Source organism: Monodelphis domestica, chromosome 3 (assembly GCF_027887165.1).
Source record: "Monodelphis domestica isolate mMonDom1 chromosome 3, mMonDom1.pri, whole genome shotgun sequence".
NCBI lineage: Eukaryota > Metazoa > Chordata > Mammalia > Didelphimorphia > Didelphidae > Monodelphis > Monodelphis domestica.
Window position 1 is genome coordinate 198,880,048 of NC_077229.1, and position 21,904 is coordinate 198,901,951.

Consider the following 21,904-nt stretch of genomic DNA (forward strand, 5'->3'; position numbering starts at 1 on the left):
TTCTCAATTGTCTAACATCCCTTCCTCTAGTCGAATCTAGATCTATATCTTCCTCCCACTTCTACAAGTCTATCCATGAACTGTGAATATTTTCACCAATGTTTTAGTTTTTCAGACTTTGTCTAGTTACCTGATCTGTCAGAACATGCTCTCACTGATTTAAGTACTGACTTCCTAGCTTGACACAATCTGGTGTAATCAGATGCATTGTTAAAATTCCATTTGAGGTCTTTCATTGGGCAGTGAACTGCTCCTCTTCCCCAAGCCATAATAATTTGTCTAGCAAATGCTCAAAATCAATCCAGGTTGGATCAAATTGTTGGCATATGCTTTCCAGCCTTTTTATAACAGCTATGGATTTATCCTCAAAAGAAGGAGTCCTCCACTTAAATCCCTCAATATCCTGAGGGGTAAATGGTATTTGATGTTTTATGTTAACTAGCTCTTCTTTGGGATTAAAGGTTGGTACTTCTCTTAAGGGGAATATGATTGTACTTTCTCTCTTTTGTGTTTTTGCTTGAACTGCCATGGAGCTATTGGAGGAAGTAGGAACAGTAGGAGACAGGTTGGTTAGAGTGAGAGATAATTTCAATCAGTTGAGAAATAGCTTTGGCCATTTGAGAGATACAATCTTCAAGGTATGCAACTAGTCTCCATTAAGTTATCTATCTGCCTAGCAATCATTGGTTTTGTTTTCTTTTCCTTTTATCCCCAAATTATTGTAATTTCAAAGTTGGTTATGTTTACAAGATCCATTGGAGACACCAGTCTTCCACAGATCTCAGGGGGAGAATGTATAATTGACAATCTGTTACCCTAAAAAAAGAACTACATTTCCTAGGAGCCCACTGACTTCCTGTCATTACGTACTTCCTGTAGATAGGGGATATTATGCGGGGACATGGAAGGTCCCACCTCTTTACTTCCTGTCCCAAGCTTGGTGGTGGTAAGGTGGGTGTTTGAACTGGTTGATCAGCCATGGGCACGTGTTTTTTATTTTGTATCCTCTTTTTTCCTTGATTTCTAATAATCATTAACAAATCTCTTAAAGTATAATATTTTTATTATTAGAGATTTAATTTTTATGGTTTCTAAGCCTAAGAACCTGTGGCCATACTTCTGGGACGTGACCATGGTCAGAACTGAAGAACTGGGAATTTACATTCATCTAAATGAGGGCAGGGACCATATAATTTTTGTCTTTATATCTTTAACACCTTGCACTTCATGGAGCATATAATAAGCATTTAATAAATGACTGAGTTGGGGTACCAAGATGGCTCAGTGGATTGAGAGCCAGGTCTCAAGACACGAGGACCTGGGTTCAAATTAGCCTCAAATATTTCCTAGCTGTGTGACCCTGGGAAACTCACTTAACTTCCATGGCTTAGCCCTTACCCTCTTCTGCCTTGGAAACGATACATAGTATTGATTCTAAGACAGAAGGTAAAGGTTTATAAAAAATAAATGATTGAGTAGAGGAGAACTCTCCCATTATTGATATACTTGACAGAGTTCTTGTCTTAGGCAGATCAGTATATTCAAGAACTCATTGTGTGAAGCAAAAATGATGATCATGGCTCAGATTTATGTAGCATTTTAAGGTTCCCTAGGCACTTTTTGTGTTATCACATTGGATACTCACAAGCACAGTGGGAGGTAGGTGAGATGAGAAACAAGAGGCCCAGAGAGTTTGAGTCCCTTGCCCAGAAGCACACAGTGTTTCTCCATCATCCTTCTTTTTGAACATCTTACTCAGGGGCCTGCATCCATTCAGTGACTCCAAAAGTCATGACTCGACTATGGCAAAGGGCTCTTTCCCAAAGCAGCAGTGCTCACCTGGGTCCATGCTCAATCCAGGACCTCTAAAAGTGGGAAGCGATTCCATCATTGCCCACCAGGGGAACAGATAGTTCTTAACCTTAGCCAGACTCAGTGGGCATAGCTAATAGAGAAAATCCATGCTTCAGCAGACTGTCATGGCCCAATCCCTTAAATGTAATAACCCTTGTGTCTGAGATTCTCAGGCATTGCTATATTTTTGGGGTTTTTTCATTTTTCACAATTTGCCAAAAATGGCAAATTGCCATTTTTCATGTTATTACCAGTTCTGTAGTATCAGACTCAAGATTTCTTCCCATAAGGGGCAGGGAGAGGGGAGGGAAAGAATATTATTCTTGTAACCAAGGAAAAATGTTCTAAATTGACTATTTAAATTAAAAAAAAAAGATTTCTTCCCATAAGGGATAAAGATATATCCTTCACAGGCTTTTTTTTATCCTCCCCAGTTATTAGCATTCCTTTCCTCTGGCTTTTTATTTTTCCTTCATTTTCTCCCTCAAGTAGTGCCAGTGACCATCTCTACCTATTTCCATGCATACATCCCAGTGCTCCATCTCTTTTCTCTAGTTAGACAAACAAGAAAGGTAGGAAAGAGGAAGAAATAGCTCAACACCCACTATGGCTATTTGAACTTCAGGAAAGAATCTTTAATGTAATCTTGTCCATGATAGACACAGAACACATTTTGGTTTATAATGTAGCGAAACCCATAAATGAAGAACTTCACAATCAAGGCCAACAGCCACTCTAAGCAGGTACATTATTAGCTAGGGAAGGAGAACAGGTCCATGTGAAAAGTCAGAGGGCTAAGATCAAGATTGAAGCATCTCTAACATTTTGAGGGAAGACGCAGAGTAGGAGGAAGGTAAAATGGGGGCTGGGATAAGGTGTGGTGTGGTGTTTGATGTAGGAGGAAGGCAGTAGTATTTCCTTCAAAGACACTGGACCTTAAAGAGTTATAACTCCTTAAGTATAACTGTGTTATAACTGTGCTTAGAGAGAAGAGTCCTAGTTTTTTTTTTTTAGAACTTTTTTTTAGAACTTAGAATTTAGAACTACAAGGGACTTTAAGAGGTCCTCTAGTCTGACCACCTCAATTTATAGATGAGGTAATTAAGGGATGCCCTTGGTCTCAGATCAGTGGCCTCCCTGCTGAATTGGAAAAAAAGAGGTCCTCTTAACAATGACATTTTCTCACAGAATCATTGGTCCAATCAAGTTAATAAAAAAACGGCATGACAATAATTTGGGAAATATAAATTCCATTTTATAGATGAGATAACTGAGGCCCCAGAAAGGATAAACTGAGTTTCAATCTCACAGGATTTCAGATGTCATACTTTTTTTGGGAAAGGATGATGCTGAGAGGAGATTTTAGGAAAAAATAGGAGTTTTTTTTCAACTCCATACCCATCGATGACTCTTTTAGTGGTATTCAGTGTGATTGAAGAGGGCACCATTCAAATCAAGATGAAAAAGAATCTACTACAATAAAGAAAAAAGCTCATACTAAAGTGGTTAGTAAGTCTGTCTTCAGAGAATATCCATAAATCCCCACTGAAATAAAATGGAAAACTTGAACAACTTTCTTCTTGCTCTGTCTCACATTAACTTTAATACATCATTTTACATATATTATTTGGGCACTTCACTGTGGAACCACTCTGTTTCTGGGATGGCTGTAGGACTGGCAATATTTAGTCTTCAGTTTTGTTGAATTTAAGTCTTTTCTATTTGCTTCCAAGATATGAGGTACCTATAAAGAAAAAGGGGAAAAAAAGCAGCATTTATCAGTTTTTATTATTTTTTAACTATAAAAGGCAGTTACTGAACAACTTAATAATTTATTATGCATGTAAATGGGCACAAGGAGAACATGTCTGGGTAATGTTCTTTGTAATATAAAAATTTTATGTTAAGGTTTTTTCACTCCCTTTTTCTATTCAGAGACTGTTAACAAAAAGCAAAAGAAGAAAACTTGGTTTGAATTTCAAATGACCAGATGATTGGTAGGAAGATGGAAAATGAATAAAAGAGGAAATTTCAGGTAATTCATCAATACCACTGAAACTTGGTGTTGATAGTATTTGATGTTTCATCAAAATTTGATAATGAAGACATTTCTACTCTAGGTGGTGGTGTGTTGTACTGGAAAGGGCAAGAGACCAGAAGTCAGGAAGAGTTGATTCTTGTCTTGGCTCTGTCATTAAATAGTTGTATGATTCTGAATTTGATTTTCTTTTCCTCAAATGGCAACATGTTGTACGTATTTCTGTGTATACAATATAGGCTTTTGTAGATGGACAGTATTTTAGATATTATCCAGTCCAAAATCCTCACTGTATGGATGAGAAAACTGAGGTCCAGAGAAATTATTATGGATTGCGTTAGTTTCTTAACTTTCAAATGGAATGATCTTCTAATAAACCTAAAAATGTTCATGTATTTTGCATCATTCCTGTCATTCTTGTCATACACAAAACACAAAAATATCATACCACAGTTACTGAGCTTTTGGATTACTCTAGTTCCATTGTGTATACATGGATTGTTGTCTTTAATTGCTCTCTAAACTCCTCAAAGGTAATGACCTTATTTTCTGCTACTTTTATTTTTAGTTCCAGCAAAAGTGTTGGTCATTGCAGGAAAAATGTTTGTTTTAATGAGTACCCTAAACTTCTATTTGAAAACACAGATAAATATGAATTGGCTCTTAGCCACTTCAAGTTTTAAGGAATATAAGAGATATATTAGATTTATATGATACCAAGTTCATTATACTTGCTAACTACATTTATAATATTCCTTTATTATTTAGGGAATTCAGATAACATGTATTATGGGCTGATATATTTTATAGCCAGCATATCCAAGAAATTCTAGGATATTATCTAAATTATTAATGAAATGGTTTAAAAAATTTTAAAGTATAGACTGTAGAACTGATCTCATTACTTGTAGATTATAATTATAGATACAGCATGATTATATGTCAGTAACTTCTACTGAAATTTTCCTATTTTTATCTTCAGGCTGATTTGCATTGTAGAAGTGAATCCATGCTCTTCACAGAGTGCTAAGGGCCTGGTGATATGTTGTCTATGATGTTTGAGGAACAGTCCAACTACCATTAGGGTGCTCAGCATCCCTGAGGTAGCTACTTATTCGACAGCAATAACTCTCAAAAATCCTCTATCAAATTTGAGAGGGATCATCAGAAGATCATAGTTTTAGAGATGGAAAGAATCTTAGAGGCAATGGAATGATTAAATGTGATAAGGTTGGAATTAGAAAGCAATAAAGCTAGGGATTTTAAAATTTAAATTTTATTTTACTTTCACACTTGCTAAGGGATTTTTTTTTTTGGAATTTTTTGGAATTCTGCCTTCCTTCACTCCTGCCTCCTTTCTCACCCTTACCTTAATTAGAAAAACAATAAAAATAAAGTTCCTGTTATAAATATGTTTAGAGAAGTAAAATAAATTCCTGCATTGACTACTCCAATAGTTTTGTCTCAAACTATACTCTTAAGTTCATCACCCCTCTCTCAGGAAGTGAGCAGCATGTTTCATCACAAGTCTCTGGCATTGTATTGATTTCCTAACTCAAAATTGTGTATCTTTATGATATTGTTATTATAGAAATCATTCTGGTTCTTTTGATTTCAGTTTGTATCAGGTCATCAAATTTTCCCTGGTTTCTCTAAAATTATCCTCTTCATGATTTCTTACAGCAGACTAGTTTTCCATAACATTCATATGTACCATTACTTATTCTGCCATTCCTCAAGTTGATGGGTATTCCCTCAGTTTTCCAATTCTTTACCACCATAAAAAGAATTATTAGAAATATTGCTGTACACACAGATTCATTTCGTCTTTAAAAATTTCTTTAGGATATAAGCCTAGAAGTATTGCTTGGCCAAAGTATACACATATTTAGCAGCTTTAGAGCATAGTTCTGAATAGCTTTTTAGAATGACAGGATTATTGCACAGTTCCACCAACAGTATTAATTTTTTTAAAATTACTTATGACAAATGGGGAATCAAAATTGTCCACATCTCTGTCACACAGTGTGTTTCAAATGAGTATTCTGGGCTTAGTTTTAATCTCTTCTTTTAACAACAGCTAACAAGTAGTAAAATTAAGTGATACGGGATTTCTCTATCCTCTGCTGCTCTAAGAGGTGAGAAAGATGAAGGGGAAAAGCCAGCCTTTTGAATAAACTACATGGATAATTCCCAAATAATTAAGAGTTGACTAGATCATTGATAAGAGGGCTTTTAGAAGTTCTGGAGATTTAGCATTCTGAGTCAGATTGAGAGCAAGGATGTTTAATGTTTCTAGGAAGCTATACATAATGTCAGGAGGATTGGGAGTTTCTTTAATCCAGTGTTTGAGGCAACATGGCATAATGGATAGAGTGCCTTGTTTAGGTCTCAGTCCCTAATACTTACACTGATTTGACACTGGCAATTAATTTAACCTTTCAACCTAAGTTTCCTTAGGTGTAAAAATGGAGAATAATGGTTGTAGTATCTTTCTCAGAGGGTTGTTTTGAGACTCAAGTAAGTGATATGTGCTAGTATTTTTATGAGTGGGGGGGTGGAGGCTATAAAAGTGTTGAAGCTAATCGTTTCCTATGGCACTGTCTGATTGTCTAAATAAGCCTGCTTATGATTTTTGAGCCTCAGTATCTCCTTTTAAGAGAAACTTCATTCAGTACTAAAACACAACTTAGTTTAATCATTTATATGAGCCTGATAAATGATTCTTTCCAGTAATAAAGATGCAGTTTTTTGATAGAGACTTGAAAATCCCACAGACTATAGTTTGTACAATTCTATTTAAACTTTATATTTCCCTACAATTTCATGTGGAGACTTGAAAAATAATTTTTTTCTCACGATTTGCTATAGTTATTATTTTTCTAACCACTAAATCACTTGATACAAAACTTAAAATATCTTCTATGACAAAATTGTGTTAATAATAACAGTATTATCAAATATCAAAATGCTTTGTGATAAAAAATTCAAGATGTTGGTCAGATACACATTATTAAGATAAATTCCTTGGCACTTTTGGAAGGCAAATTCATGTCAGATCCTGAAGAAGAATTCTTTATGAGTTTACTCATGGGGGGAAGTTTATCTGAGATTTGTGCACTTTTAGTGTTTCACAATGATTTCCTTAATGGATTTAGTGTGTCTTGTATTGAGGTAAAAACTGCATGTTTTAACATAAGGACTAGGAGAATGACTGGTCTGATTTCATTTGTACAGGGAACTTTTGGGTAAGGAAACTCTACAGAAGCAGGTTTGCACAATCTCTGCAATTTGAAGTCTCAGAGGGATAGTTGAACACATTCTGAGTTTAGTTGACTTGTTCAGGATCACACAGCTTGTCAGAGGTTATGCTTTTAATTAATAGCTTCCTGGCTTCAAGACTTGCACCCAATTCACTATTCTACAATGTCACTGAAAGCAAAGGAAAGCAGTAAGAAAGACAATGAATAGTCCTAAAGCCTTCAAAGCTCCTAGAGCTGTGCTGGTAAAGACATGGCATGTGTGCCTGTGTGTACCTGATGGGGCTGCTCCGTTCCCCCTCTCCACCAAGCCTGCGGGCAATATTCACATGACATGCCCCTCTGTCCAGCAGCCCAAGGTGAGCACTTCCTTCCTCCACTCTCTGGGGTAATGGCGGTGTGTGCCTCACAGGCAGCTTGAAGGGTATAGTTTGGGCATGCAAACTCTAAGAGGTTCATCAACACTGTCCTAGAGCAGTCTTTTCTGGGGTTTCAGGTTAAGTTCAGGAAGACTGCCACTAACACAGGAGTTTTGTTGCAAACTTTGCCTATCATAGGACTTGAATGGCATGATTATACAATCTCACCTTCCTATTTTTTTTTAGGTATATTTACACATGTTTTGTGTCTGGTCTGGAAAGGCAGAACTAGCAATGAGCCCTGTAAGGAACTCTAGGAAATGCAACAGTGCCTGGTGTCTAAATACTAACATTCTCTCCACTGGTTTGGTATAGAGTTTCAGTCAATGACTACTGGGGCTGCCTGTCCTTGGAAGAAATCTTGTCCAGAGGTTAAGGGTAGAGGGGGTTAAAGCAGATGGAGAGGAAGTTTGGAGAAAACTGAGCTGATTTATGGACATGTAGACTTTTTAAATTATAAGAGCTTAGAATTAATCATGAGCTATTAAAAACAAAACAAAACCCTTACCCCTTCTGTCTTAAAATCAATACTGTATATTGTTTCCAAAGTAGAAGAGTGATAAGGGCTAGGCAATGAGGGTTAAGTGACTTGCCCAGGGTCACACAGCCTAGGGCCTCCTATCTCTAAGCCTGTCTTTCCATCCACTGAGCTACCCAGCTGCTCCCAATAATGGACTATTGTCACATTGTTGTTCAGTTGTTTTTCAGCCATTCCAAATCTTTGTGACCTCATTTGGGGATTTCTTAGTTTGCCATTTCCTTCTCCAGCTCATTTTACAGATGAAGAAGCTGAGGCAAACAAGGTTAGGTGACTTTCCCAGGATCACTTAACTAATACCTAGACATTTAATAGAATTCTTTAGAATGAAAAATAATGTATGTTAATTGTTTCATAATTTCAGTACCATATATGTGTCAATTATTTAATATAGTAATATCATTTCTAGAATTCTATTGGATATAATTATTATTAATAATAATGTGTTGACTTACCATGGTCATGGACTTTGGCTGTTTTTCTAAGCCTTTTGTTCTATAGGAGACAGAAAAGCAAATTACAAAAGGTTTGCAACAATGAATATAATAAAAATTTTGGCTAGAACAAAGCCTTGCACTAGTAGGGGCTTAATAATAATGTTGAAATGATTCATTTGTTAAATCTTTTTCTCACTTTCAGGGAAACATTCAACAACCTATGATAAAAATATAACTTTATGAGATTAAAATAAAAAACTTCCTTGAATAGTATGTGGGCTAGTGTCATTGAAGTGAAGAAGCAATATTGAATTAGATTATTTTCACAAGGTTAGACATTCCCTACAGATTTAGAGAGCATGCAATCTGTCTGACTTATTTGAGAAAATGACAAATTTCTTAGGAAATGAGTAAAAGCTAAAAATTAAGGCTGTTTAAGCATTCTTCTATAATTTGCTACCCATATTTAACATGTCTGCCCTATCTATTATGAAACCTTAATAAATACTATAACAGCTCACAAAGTAAGTATAGTCAGATATCTTGATAACATATTAATATTTTCTTAAGAAAATTGGGTTTTCTATGTTATTTTTTGTCATTGCTGTTGGTGACAGCAGCTAGTCTTGTATACTGTTTCTTTAGTATTATTTTAGCATCCTCTTCATGAATTATTTCCTGAACTTCTGCTCTGAATTTGGGGGTGGCTGCTACCTAAAAATTCAAGGGTACTCTGTAGGTTTGCACTTCTAAAACTGTAGTTCAGGGGGCAGCTGGGTAGCTCAGTGGATTGAGAGCCAGGCCTAGAGACGGGAGGTCCTAGGTTCAAATTTGGCCTCAGATACTTCCCAGCTTTGTGACCTTGGGCAAGTCACTTGACCCCCATTACCTAGACCTTACTACTCTTCTGCTTGGAGCCAATTCACAGTATTGACAATACACAGTATTGACTCCAAGATAGAAGGTAAGGGTTTAAAAAAAAAATAAATGAAACTGTAGTTCATAAGCCCTCTCTTGTCTGTTTCCTTTTAGAAGGTAGCCAAAGGCACAATTAGTTTTTTTAAAAAGAGCATTTACTAAGATGGCATCATAAGAACAATAGTAATAAAACCTGAGGTATATTCTTCTTCAGCTATGGTAGGAGGGGTAGGCACACGCTCAAGAGTACATTGATAGTATGGAATATATGTTGTTATGGCAATTCATGTCTCTAGCACTGCAGGGTCTCAGGGCCCTTTCTGTTAGGTGAACTCATGCCCTATCCCCTTGGGCCCAGCATATTTAATAGGGGTATCACACAGCTGAACTTCCAGGGCTTTTTTCTCCCTTGATTTCTGAAGCTGGTCTAATTCTCCATTGAATCCTTTCTACCACTTTTTTTTTACTGAGGAAGGTCACATTCCCTGGAGGCATTTCCACTGACTGGCCTTTCTCTGTGCTGGGTACAGTGGGTGCTAATGAGAAGTATTTCTAATGCAGACTTTCTTAACTTGGGGTCTGAGACTCTTTTTAAAAAATTGCATTTCAATTTAATTGGTTTCCTTTGTAATCCTATGGATTTTATACATTTAAAAACATCTGAGAAGAGTCCTATAGCCAGATTGCCAAAGAAGTCTGCTTTATTTGATCCCATAGCTTGGATTAAAGCAAATACCTGAGTTTGAAAATTTCTAGAAAATTTGTGCTTAGGAAAATGATATAATGTGGTTCAGCAAGGAAGCAAAGAAAGAATTCATATACACAAATACAGAGCATAAGGAAATATAGACATCATTCCCACAGAAGCAAAAAATGACCAGTGTGAAGGGTAGGAGATGTGTCACAGGGAAGAAACATGCTCAAAGCTGGAGTTCAGATGGCAAGATTATACACCCAAAGAATGGTCTTAGTTGAGAACAGGTATTTGGTAACAGATATAGGACAGGGATTCCTAATTAGACCCAGATATAGTAGAAAAGTTCTCAGGGTTTCTTATTGATATTAGGCTTGGGTGAAGCTCAGGAAGGAGTTTCTTTATTGAGACCACAAACTGGTAGGATGATCTTAAGTCAGTCAGAGGAGAGTCTCAAGACCCCTGCAGTGGGTCAAGAGTTTATCCAATCAAAAAACTACAATCTTCATCTTCCTGACACAGAGTTAACAGTGGAAAAATACACATTCTATTTTTTTGTCCCTATGCTTCTATGGGCATTAGGATTCCTCAGCTTAAATGACTCTATGTTGGAGACATATTATAATATGATATCAAACAATAACCATAATATCAAACAAAAACACCAACCAACATAAAGTTTATAATTAATAGGGTCCACAACATAAAAATGTTAAGAATCTGTGCTTTAATGGAAAAGTGCCAATAGTTAAATGTTGGAGTGGAGTGGGGAGAAGAGAACAAAAAAGGGAGATTCTTTCTCAAGAGGTTCTTTCTGGCAGGATATCTTTTTAAAGGTCACTCAGATTCAGTTTGTGGCCAAAGATTGTCCAGCCAATGGCAAGCTGCCCTTCAGTTCCATTAGGGAAAGCATCTTCACATTCCATAACAAGAAATGAGGTAGAGATCCTGCTTTTGTGCTGTAATACATTACTACTTTGTCTCTTATCTGTACTTTCTGTGATTTCAGTGGGGGGGAGGTGGGGGGGGGAGTGGGAAGTGGGATCACTTGGAACAGAGTATCCCAAGCAATTCCTTCCAGTTACACTATGGAACTGTAAAATACCTTAAAAAGGTCTTAAAAACCGTAGACTTAGAGCTGGAACTTTAGATGGCATCTAGTCCAACCTCATCTTCTATGAATAAGGAAACAGGCTAAGATAAATTAACTTGTGCAAGGTCACAAAGGTATTAAGTAACAGAACTGTGATTTGAAACTGGGTCTTTTCACCTCAAATGAATGCATTTTTCCACTGAATCATAATGACACCTTAGGCAGGACTAAATCTCTGTAAACTAGCCCAGATGTGAAAGTCTATTCCATTTTTTTAAATTTCCAGAGCAAAAAATTATACAAATTGCCCTAGCAAGATCATTTTATGTTGGCAAAAAAAAAGTTAAGAAAATCCTTCTTGAACATATCTTCAGGTGTATAAATAAGATCTCTGTTAGTATATTTTTGAACATAACCAATATGGGAATGTTTTGCTTGATTATGCATATTTGTTACAAGGGTTTTGCTTTTCTTTTTCTTTTCCCAATAGGGAGGATGTGGGAGAGAGAGAATAAATGCTTGCTAACTAAAAAAAAATTAATTTGAAAGTAAGTACATACTTGCTAAAGGATTTTACCTTATAATTTAAAAATATTTTAAATATTCTAATTAATTAATTAATTTTTGCTTATTTATTATTTACTTTATTATTTTTAATTATTATTATTTATTTATGATTTACTTATTGTTTTTATTATTAGGATATATTAACTTATATGAATAATAACTATAACAATATATTATGTATTCATTATATACAAAAATATATAATTAATATATTATATATTTATTTTCTAATATGCCAATATATATCTTCTGGAATCAAGGTCTAGTGAAATGTATCAGGTGCTTAAAATTGTATTTATTGAATTGACCATTAGATCAGTACAAGTCAATAATGTGATATGTCAGCTGCTGTAGGCTGTCCCAAGAGTTACAAAAGTGTCCAGGACCAAGAGGTTGATAATTCTGATATGTTCTGCCCTGGTCAGACCATATCTGAAGTAATGTCTGACTCTGGCCACCATATTTTAGGATGATGAGTTGTAGAGCACCCAGAGAAGACAACAAAAATGATAGAGGGCTTTGAAATCATGTCATTTGAGAATCAATTGATGGAACTGAGGATGTTTTTGTGCTGGAGGAGAGGAGAATGAAGAGGACACATGATAAGTATCTAAAAACACTTGAAGGGCTATCATGTGAAAGAGGTGCTAGCCTTGTGTTGGTTGATTCCATTAGGCATAACAAGATGTAATGGGTGGAAGCTGCAGAGAATCAGAGTTAGACTTGATATAAGGAAAAATATTCTTAGACAAATTTTGGACAATCAGAGCTATCAAAAAATGAAGATGGCTATGTTAGGAAGTAGTGAGTTTTCTCTCTTTTTAGAGGTGGGTGAGCAAAACGTGACTATTCATTAGATATATTATGGAGGATCTTTCTGTTTATACAGGAGTTGAATTGGATGACTTCTGAAGTCCCTTGCAGTTCTGAAATTTTTGTGGCCAGAATAGAATCATGTTATGTTAATGCTGAAGGGGCCTTAGAGATTCTCTTGGCCAACCTTGTCATTTTACAGTTGAGATAACAGAGCACAAAGAGTGAAAGCGACTTGCCAGTTGCATTGAGTTTGTGGTTAAGTCAGACACAATTTTCTTTTCCTAAACCAATAGGACATTCCCAGTGCTCTTCTGAAAAGTCTTTTGAAAAAAAAAAGAATTTAGGAAAATCTTGGCTCAGAATTTGAAAAAGAACCTATTGCAGCTGTTCAAAAGTGAAACGGGCTATTTTCAGGGAGTTCTGAGTTTCCCACCAAAAGAGGTCTTCAGTTTTTAGGGATTGTTAGATTTAAAATGGTTGAGGTCTTAAACTGTAGTGATTAAAATAGTGGAAGATATAAATTGTGATAGATATAAGAGAGGGTGAGTAAATTTGACCGCAGAAAATATGTTTCACTACAGTGTCTTGGTTTTTAAATCAAATATAAGGTGGTCGCTAGGGAAATATTCCCAATTATTCAAATACCCAAGTCAACTGGGTTTTATAGAGATTTTAATTAATACAAATGTGGAATTAAAGAAAAGAGAGAAAGAGAGAAAAAAGAAATAAGTATGAAGGGCCTTAAGCCAACATGGCCTAGACCTGAGTCTTAAGAGAGAGAGATCAGTCAGTCAGTCTTTTAACTTTTAACACTCACCACAAGGTCTGCCTAAGCAAGGATTCTAGTGACACCAGGCCAGCATCATCTCAGCTGCTTTCACCAGAGAGAGTTCCAGCGGGCCTCTCTCCAGAGCCTCCAGAGGGACAGAGTTCCCCTCAGAGGAGCTCCAGCGAGACCTCCTTAGAGATTGTCCTCCAAGAGCTTCCCTTCTCCAGAGCCTCTCTTAAGAGATTCTTCCCAAGCGATCCTCATCAGAGATCCTCCAAAAGGATTTCTTCCAAAAGGATATATATCTCCTCAAGAGATTCTGCTTTTTCTTATATAGGGGTTTTTCTCCCATGTCACCTCCCCTAAGTCCCTACATCTACCAATCACTGTAGACACTTTCCAAAGGACTGCCCATCTAAATTCCTGCTAAGTCGACCAATCTCCTCAGTAAGTCTGAACAGAGAAAACACAGCTGAGTCAACTAATCTCATCAAGAGAAAACTTGCCTGACCCTTTTGGGTACCATTGTATCAATTCTAAAAACAGGCCTGGCTCAAAGAACTCCTTTCCTTTATAAGTATGGTTTTCAAGTACTTTCATTGTTTAGCAAGGAGTTTTCTGCCCTAAAGCAGTCTTAAGTATAGGTGGAATCAAGGTCCTCCCATAGCAAGGAGTTTTCTCCCCTAAAGCAGTCTTAAGTAGGGGTGGAGTAGGGATACTCCCATAGCAAGGAGTTTTCACATTCAAGTAGAGTTCTCACTATCTGGTAGGGAATTATTTCAAGTAGGGAATTGGAGGATTCCTCAATGTAGAGTAAAATTTTTAACATTCATAAGTCTGTGAAATTTTAAGGTTTACAGGACACCACAACTAACATTCATATTTTGGATAGCAGATGGACTAGATGATTTCTCAGGTCTCATTCTACTCTAGGAGTCTTTGATTATATAAACTATGCCAATGCTGAGGGGAAAGTTTTCTCTTGATTCTTTCCCTTTAAGTTTTATAGGAAAAAAGGAAAAAAAATCAACTGGGAAAAACAAGATTTATTTTGTCTTGGTACAGTGAAAAGATCTGATTTGGAAGCAGAGGTCCTGGGTTTAAACCTCAGCTTTACTACTTAATATTCATGTGACCATTGGCAAGTTATTTACCCTCATGGCCTGAATTTCAATTGTAAAATGAGAGGGTTTGATTAGCTGATGTTTACTGTCTGTCTAAATCTAAATTCTCTAGATACCTAAGAAAATGAGATTTAACCTTTCATGCCAAATCCTTCTCACAAAGCACATTGCTGTCTTTTAATCTATTTTCAGTAGGTGAAGATTTAGCTCATAATCTCTACTTTTATTTGACATAGAAGAGTCTTACCTTAAACTTGAGATTTGTGGTTTAGGCTTCTTAATTATATCTTCTAATTGTCTATTCTTCTTTTCCAAACTAATTAAAAAATAGAATTTGTTAAGTTAAATTGAGTTTCTATTTAATATTTTGTTAGAGGAATAAAGAATGTTGTTATATAGCACTAGAGATACATGTAAATACCTGTTACAGATATATCAATACATATTTCTGTAAACTCTTTTATTTATATTTATATAAATATGTTCTTTTACATTTTGTACCACTCATATACTTTCACATTCTGTGAGAAGAATCCTCCTGTTTTAATCTCCAGAAATAATTGTGATATAAATTCAAAAGCTATCACTAAAATAAAATTAAAAAATAATATACTGAACTATTTTATGTGGCAAGAGAGTTTTAAAAAAAAATTCTAAACTTCACTTGGCTAGAGGTCTGTCAGAGACTAAGGCTAGTAGTACTAGGTTTTCTCTGGCATATGTTTCCTTTTTAAAAAAATATATTTTAAAATTTTAATAAATTTTATGAGCTTTCAAAAGTTATATGATCCAAATTGTCTCCCTCCCTTTTCTCTTCCCTCCTCCAAGGGCTGGCAAGCAAGTCAGTCTAGGTTATACATGTATTATCATGTAAAATATATTTCTGTATTATTCAGTTTTGTAAGTGAATAATCTTATAAAACCAAATTCCCAAAACATATACCCAAATAAACAAGTGATAAATCATATGCCTTCATCTGCATTTCTACTCCAACAATTCATTCTCTGGAGGTGGATAGCATTCTTTGTCATAAGTCCCTCAGAATTTTTCTGGATCATTGCCTTGCTATTAGTAGCAAAGTCTATCACTTTTGATTGTTCCACAATATTGCTGTTACTATGTACAATGTTTTCCTGATTCTGTTCACTTCACTGCAATCAGTTCATGTAGATCTTTACATTTCTTTCTGAAATGATCCTGTTCATCATTCCTTATAGTACAATAGTATTCCATCACTATCATATACCACAGTTTATTTAGTCATTCCCCAATTGAGGGATTTCCAATTCTGTCACAACAAAAAGATCAGCTATGAATAATTTTGTACAAACAGGACCTTTCCCATTATTTTAAATCTCTTTGGGATATAGATATAGTAGAGGTATTACTAGAACAAAGGGTATGAATTCTTTTATAGCCCTTTGGGCATAAGTCCAAATTGCTCTTGGGAAGATGGGATTAACTTTCTCCTGCCAATTTTTAAATTTAATCACCAGAAGGGTATACACCCCACTTACACTTGAGTGGGGGAGGTCTATGACCCACATGTGCAATAGTGGGTGATGAATCAGAATTGACTGACTGCCCCCTGGGCAGTCCTAAGCAAAGCTTTAGCTATAATTGGTACACATAAAATGAAAGGAAGTCACAGGAAGTGGTGAAAAGGAATGGTCTTTTAAAATGTCAAGAACTTCCTGTGAAGACTTCTTGATCCATTTTAGACACTAATGCATTGCTGGTGGAACTGTGAAATGATCCAAACATTCTGGAGGGTGTAAGGACCAGAATGTAAGGGGTTAATATAAAAGGTTAGACTAGATTATTTAAGAATAGGATCACCAGGAATTTAATCAATTGCAACAAGATTTTTTAGCAATTTACTTATAAAATATAGACAAAGTGAAAGTAAGAAAATCAGAGAGAGGATAGGGTAAGATATCTAACCTAACACTCTAAGTATTTTGCTCTGACCCCTGGCTCAACCCAGGCAGGGCTATTTGGTCCTTAGCTGGAGGGGCCTTAGCCTTGAGTCGAGGACCTGGGACAATCTCTCTCAAGAGGATAGGCCTCTCCTGGATTTTCTGAATGGACTAGCCTCAGGAGAGGCCACCCTCCAGAATGGTTGGATCATTTCACAGCTCCACCAGCAATGCATTAGTGTCCAAATATTGCTATACTCCCTCCAACATTTATCATTTTCCTTTATTGTCATAATAGCCAATCTGATGTGTTAGGTGGTACCTCTGAGTTTTTTTAATTTGCATTTCTCTAATCAAGAGGAACTGAGAACATATTTTTTGTATGATTATTGATAACTGATTTCTTTATCTGAAAACTGCCTATTCACATCTTTTGAAGTTGAAGTTTCTCACTATTATAGTTTTGCTATCTATTTTTTTCTTAAGCTCCTTTAAAAATCTGGTTGCAATAACATTTGGTGCATATTAAGTGCATATTTGGTGCATGTTAAGGACTGATATGACTTAATTTTCTGTACTATGCTTTATCAAGATGTAATTTATCTCATTATCTCTTTTAATCATATGTATTTCTGCTTTAGCTTTACCTGAGATCATATTTCTACTCCTGCTTCTTTTTATCTTATGTGAAACCCAATAAATCCTGTTCCAGCCCTTTACCTTTACTCTGTGTGTGTCTACTTGCCTCAAATGTGTTTCTTGAAAACAACATATGGTAGGATTCTGATTTTTAATCTACTCTGCTTTCTGCTTCCATTTTATGGGTGAGTTCATCCCATTTACATCCACAGTTATGAGTACCATATGTGTATTCCCATCCATCTTGTTTTCCTCTTTTAATCTTGCCCTTTCTCCTTTTATTCTGTCCCCACACACCAGGGCTTTGTTTTTAATCACTCCCTCCATTCTGCCTTCCATATATTACTCCCCTTCCCACTGCCACCCTTCTTATTCCTCTCCTACTTTCTCTATAGGTTCTTTTAATCACCCCTCCTCCAACTTCCCCCTCCTTTAGGTTTCTCTACTCCCCACCACCCCCATTTCTCCCCCTTTTACTTCTCTATAGAATAAGTAGGATTCTATACTCCAATGAATATGGTTGTTCTTCCCTCTTTGAGCCAATTTCAATGAGAGTAAGGTTTAAGTATTATCTATCACCACCCTCATCCTCTCCTCCACTGTAAGAGTTTTTTTTCCCCCCATGTCTCTTTCTGTATTATAATTTACCCCCATTTTACTTCTCTCTCCTCCCTTTTCTCTTAGTGCAATACTCTTTTTCAATTCTAGATTTTTTGCATATCATCCTAAGCAGCTTACTTCTGTCTAAGCATACTTCTTCTAAGTAATATGATAATGATAAAAAAAATTTTAAAGTTACAAATATCACCTTTCTGTATAGGAATATAAACAATTTGACCTTATTGAGGCTGTTAAATTTTTTTCTCTTTCTTATTTATCTCTGTATACTTCTCTTAAATTTTGTATTTTGATATCAAATTTTCTGTTTAGGTCTGGCCTTTTCTTCAGGAATGCTTGGAAATCTTCTATTTTATTAAATTACCAAGTTTTTCCCTTATAGAATATAGTTAGTTTTGATGGATAGATGATTTTTGGTTGTAACCCTGTTTCCTTGACTTCTGGAATTTCATATTCCAAACCTTTTGATTTTTCAAGTGTGGAAGTTGCCAAATCCTGTGTACTCTTGACCAGAATTTGGTGACATTTGAATTGTTTCTTTCTGGTGGTTTGCAGTGTTTTTTTCTTTGGCCAGGAGTTCTTGAATTTGGCTGTAACATTCCTGGGAGTTGTCATTTGGGGATTTATTGCAGGATTGATATAAAGATTCTTTCAATTACTATTTTACCTTTTTGTTCAAGAATATCAGGGCAGTTTTCTTTGATAATTTCTTGTAATATGTTTCAGTTTTTTTTTATCATGACTTTTAGATAAGTTGTCTCTTCTGAATATATTTTCCAGGTCAGTTGTTTTTTTATGAGATATTTCCCATTTTCTATTTTTTTTCATTCTTTTGATTTTGTTTTATTGTTTCTTGATGTCTTATGAAGTCATTTGCTTCTATTTGCCCAATTCTAAAGACTGAATTTCTTCCATGACCTTTTGATCCTCCTTTTCCATTTGGTCTATTTTACTTTTCATGGAACTCTTTTCTTCATTGGATTTTTGTGCCTTTTCCCCAATTGTCCAATTTTGCTTTTTTAAGCATTGCTTAAAAGCAATTTTAAAAATTGCTCCTTGCATTACTTTCATTTCTTTTCCCCACTTTACTTCTACCTCTCTTATTTGATCTTTTAACTTTTTTTTTAATTCTTCCAGCACCTCAGATCAATTCCCATTCTTTTTTAAGTTTTGCATGTGGTTGATTGGATCTCATTGTTCTGAATTGACTCAGTGCATTGTTCTTCTTTGTCTCTACAGAAAATTTCTGTGTTTAGGTGTTTCTTTTTCTGTTTGCTAGTTTTCTCATCCTTTTTTTGCCTATGGACTGAGAATTCTGAAAGCTGCTGATTCTATCTTTTCTGCTAATGGCTTGCAGGAATCAGCACTCTGAGATATTTTGCCCTGGGACTAAAGGCTTCACTTGCGGTACAGGCTTGAAAGAACCTGGCACTATGGACTTCTGGGCCTCATTGCAGGCTGGTGCCAGGACCTGGGACTTCAAGGGATGGGATTGAGGTGTTCTGTTCTTTGTATAGGCAAGTTCCTTGGATTCTAAAGTTGGCCTATGCCCAGGCTTAGAACCTGTAGAGGAGGTGGGGGGTAGTTGGCCAGTACTCTTCTGTGTGCAATTTACTTCTACTTCCCCCTTACCCTATAAAAATCAATTCTCTCTGCCCACCTTTCAAGTTGTTTTCTATAAGAGAGCCCTCTCACTCTGTCTTGCTTTTGGTTTTTGACTCTTGTCATTTTGAGGCACTTTGTAAAGATTGGTTTGGAAGGACTGTCAGAGAGGTTTCAGCTTTTGCTGTGACTAAAATGCCATCTTGGCTCTATCCCCCCAATTCCTGGTATGTATTTCCAGTGGAATACTTCTAACTAAATCTTCTAATGCAGCTTTTGTGTCTGGTCTAGAAGTTTACAGAAGGGGACCCTTAGAATCACATAGTCTCTGCCCTCAAGGAGTTCACAGTCTGTCAGAAGAGGTAACATTTACATCTAAAAAGAATATACAACATTCACAAAATAAATATCAGGTAATTTTGAAAGAGAGGAGCTTGTAGGTATGGGATTTGAGAGAGAGAAGTTGCATATAGAAACTGGCACTTCAACTAAACTTTGAAGACATTTAGAAATTCTAAGAGTAGGAGTTAAGGAAGGAATATGTTTGGGACAAGTTGTTCAAAGGCATTGAAACTTAATGCATTAGCACCCAGAGGCCCTTTTGGAAAGGGGAAACCCAGAGGAAAAAAAGAACCCTGATCAAAGAAAGGGCAGAATTCCCCACACCTGGAGGAACACCCTAAGGCAGACCATGAAGTCCTTTACAAATAGAAAACAAGTAACTCAGGAAAAGGTTTCTCATATTTAACTATTCAGTATTAATAGTGAAGAAGGAGAGAACTTTCCAGGCCCTGGTTGTTCCTTATGAGGGATCACCAGGGCAGGAGAAATCTTTGAGAGGAATCATTAGAGCTAGGCAGTTGACCTGCAGGGCAGAAAGACAGCAGGTATCACACATAACCCCAACAAAGGCCTCAATCTCTTCCCCTTTGAAGCTGCCTGTAAAGGTTCAGACTTCTGGGCTGGAATTCTGAAACTAGACCTTTTACCAATATGTTAATTAAGGGGAGAGCCAGAAGGAGGAGAGATAAGTCTGTGGCAGAGAAGTGATGGCCTGGGGGTTCAGGTAGAGACAAAAGTGTTGTTGCCTATCTGTATATATCTCATTGTACTGTGTATTTCCCAGAAGAATAGGCTGTAATGTCTTTCAGACATACCTACTGCAAAAGTCTTGGGGCCCTGGTAGTTAGAGCTTGCTATATCATGACATCTCTCTGAAATGTAGGAATTGGGTTAGATTATGTTGTGTAGCTTGTCCCCCAAATTGTATACAGGTAAAATCAGGGTGTGCCAAAGTTAACTTTATGGACTCTGTATTGATTTTTTTCACTGCCTAAGAGACCCAGCTCAGTCTTTATAGAATCAGTCTTTTTCAACTTGCTGCTCTTTAGCTCATCTATGGGTCTACACAGTGCATCACCTAGTGCCATGGAAGATACACATCCTATAGCCTAGAACCCTGGATAGGGTCAACTGAAAAAACAAACAAACAACAAATTAATTTGTATTCATGCTTTTTTATTTTATAACTCATTCATTTCTGGATACAAAGCCTTTCCTCCCCCCACCCCTCAACCCGAACCTTTCTGGGCAACAAAGGAAAACAGTTGAGGAAAGTCAACCAATGTGATGGTTGCATTCAACAGTATGTATGTATGTGTGTATGTGTGTGTGTGTGTGTGTGTGTGTGTGTGTGTGTGTGTGTATAATACATATAAATACTCAGCTTCCTTTCACTGTATTTTTCATTTACATTATTGTAATCATTGTACAGCAGGGGTATTTTAGTACTGGCCATTTGTACTCTGTGTATGTGCTCTGGTCACATGAGTTCCTAGTATGTGTCCCTTCCATGCAACTATTCTTGTGTATTTGTCCTCCAGGAGTGTTTCCTAGTCTCACAAATTCTTTGTGACCCCTGCCTCACTGGAGGTATGGCAGGAAGAGAGACTCCATTCATGCATAAAGTGATCCCATTTGTATTGTCTCGGTTGGACATCTATGCTGATTTGCTGGTTGTTGAACTGTTGTTCTTTGTTACTCTCTGTTGGGCTTCAGTTCAGTTCAGCTATTCAGCCTCTTGAGGGCTACCTGTACCTGTTACTTTTTGCTGTCATCTAAGGTTGTAGTAACTAATAAGCCTCTCACTGATAGAAGATAACTACAGTTCTTTTAATGCCATCATCAAAGGCATGCAAAGTACTCCAGTCTAAAACTAAGCCTCTTCTTTTGATCTTTTTTCTATAAGTACTGAATTAGACAACTATCTAACTTAGGGTTAGACAATTTCTTTAACTCCTATTAAGTTCCTTATTGCAGTCTTTATTCTTAACCCCATTTTGAGACTCTACCCCAAAACTCCACCACTCTCCTCCTTCAACCCCAGAAGCAGTGAGGGAATTGTGATGAAAGCTCCTCCCTCATAATTGATATGCAAATGAATATAAGGATAAGAACCAGGCTTCAAAGCAAAACCACCTGCTTTCCCATATTCCCTCTATTACTGTTGTACCAGTAAACAGCAGAAGCATTGACTTTTGTGAAGCATTTCATCTGATCTTGCTACAGTTCCATGGTCTCTCCTGAACCTTAAATAGA

General features: G+C 36.4%; 1 protein-coding gene across 16 annotated transcripts in view; it reads right to left on the reverse strand.

Annotated features, from left to right (window-relative positions):
• Positions 1-3,427: 3,427 nt before the first annotated feature.
• Positions 3,428-21,904, reverse strand: part of CAGE1 (cancer antigen 1) — a 105,222-nt gene continuing 86,745 nt past the window's right edge. For all 16 annotated transcript variants that reach the window (XM_007487990.3, XM_016431780.2, XM_007487994.3 and 13 more), the window contains 3 exons: positions 14,775-14,843; positions 8,565-8,604; positions 3,428-3,598 (listed from right to left, as the gene is read on the reverse strand). In XM_007487990.3, the coding sequence (XP_007488052.2) occupies positions 3,491-3,598; positions 8,565-8,604; positions 14,775-14,843 (217 nt within the window). In that variant the 3' untranslated portion in view covers positions 3,428-3,490. The remainder of the gene's footprint in view (positions 3,599-8,564; positions 8,605-14,774; positions 14,844-21,904) is intronic.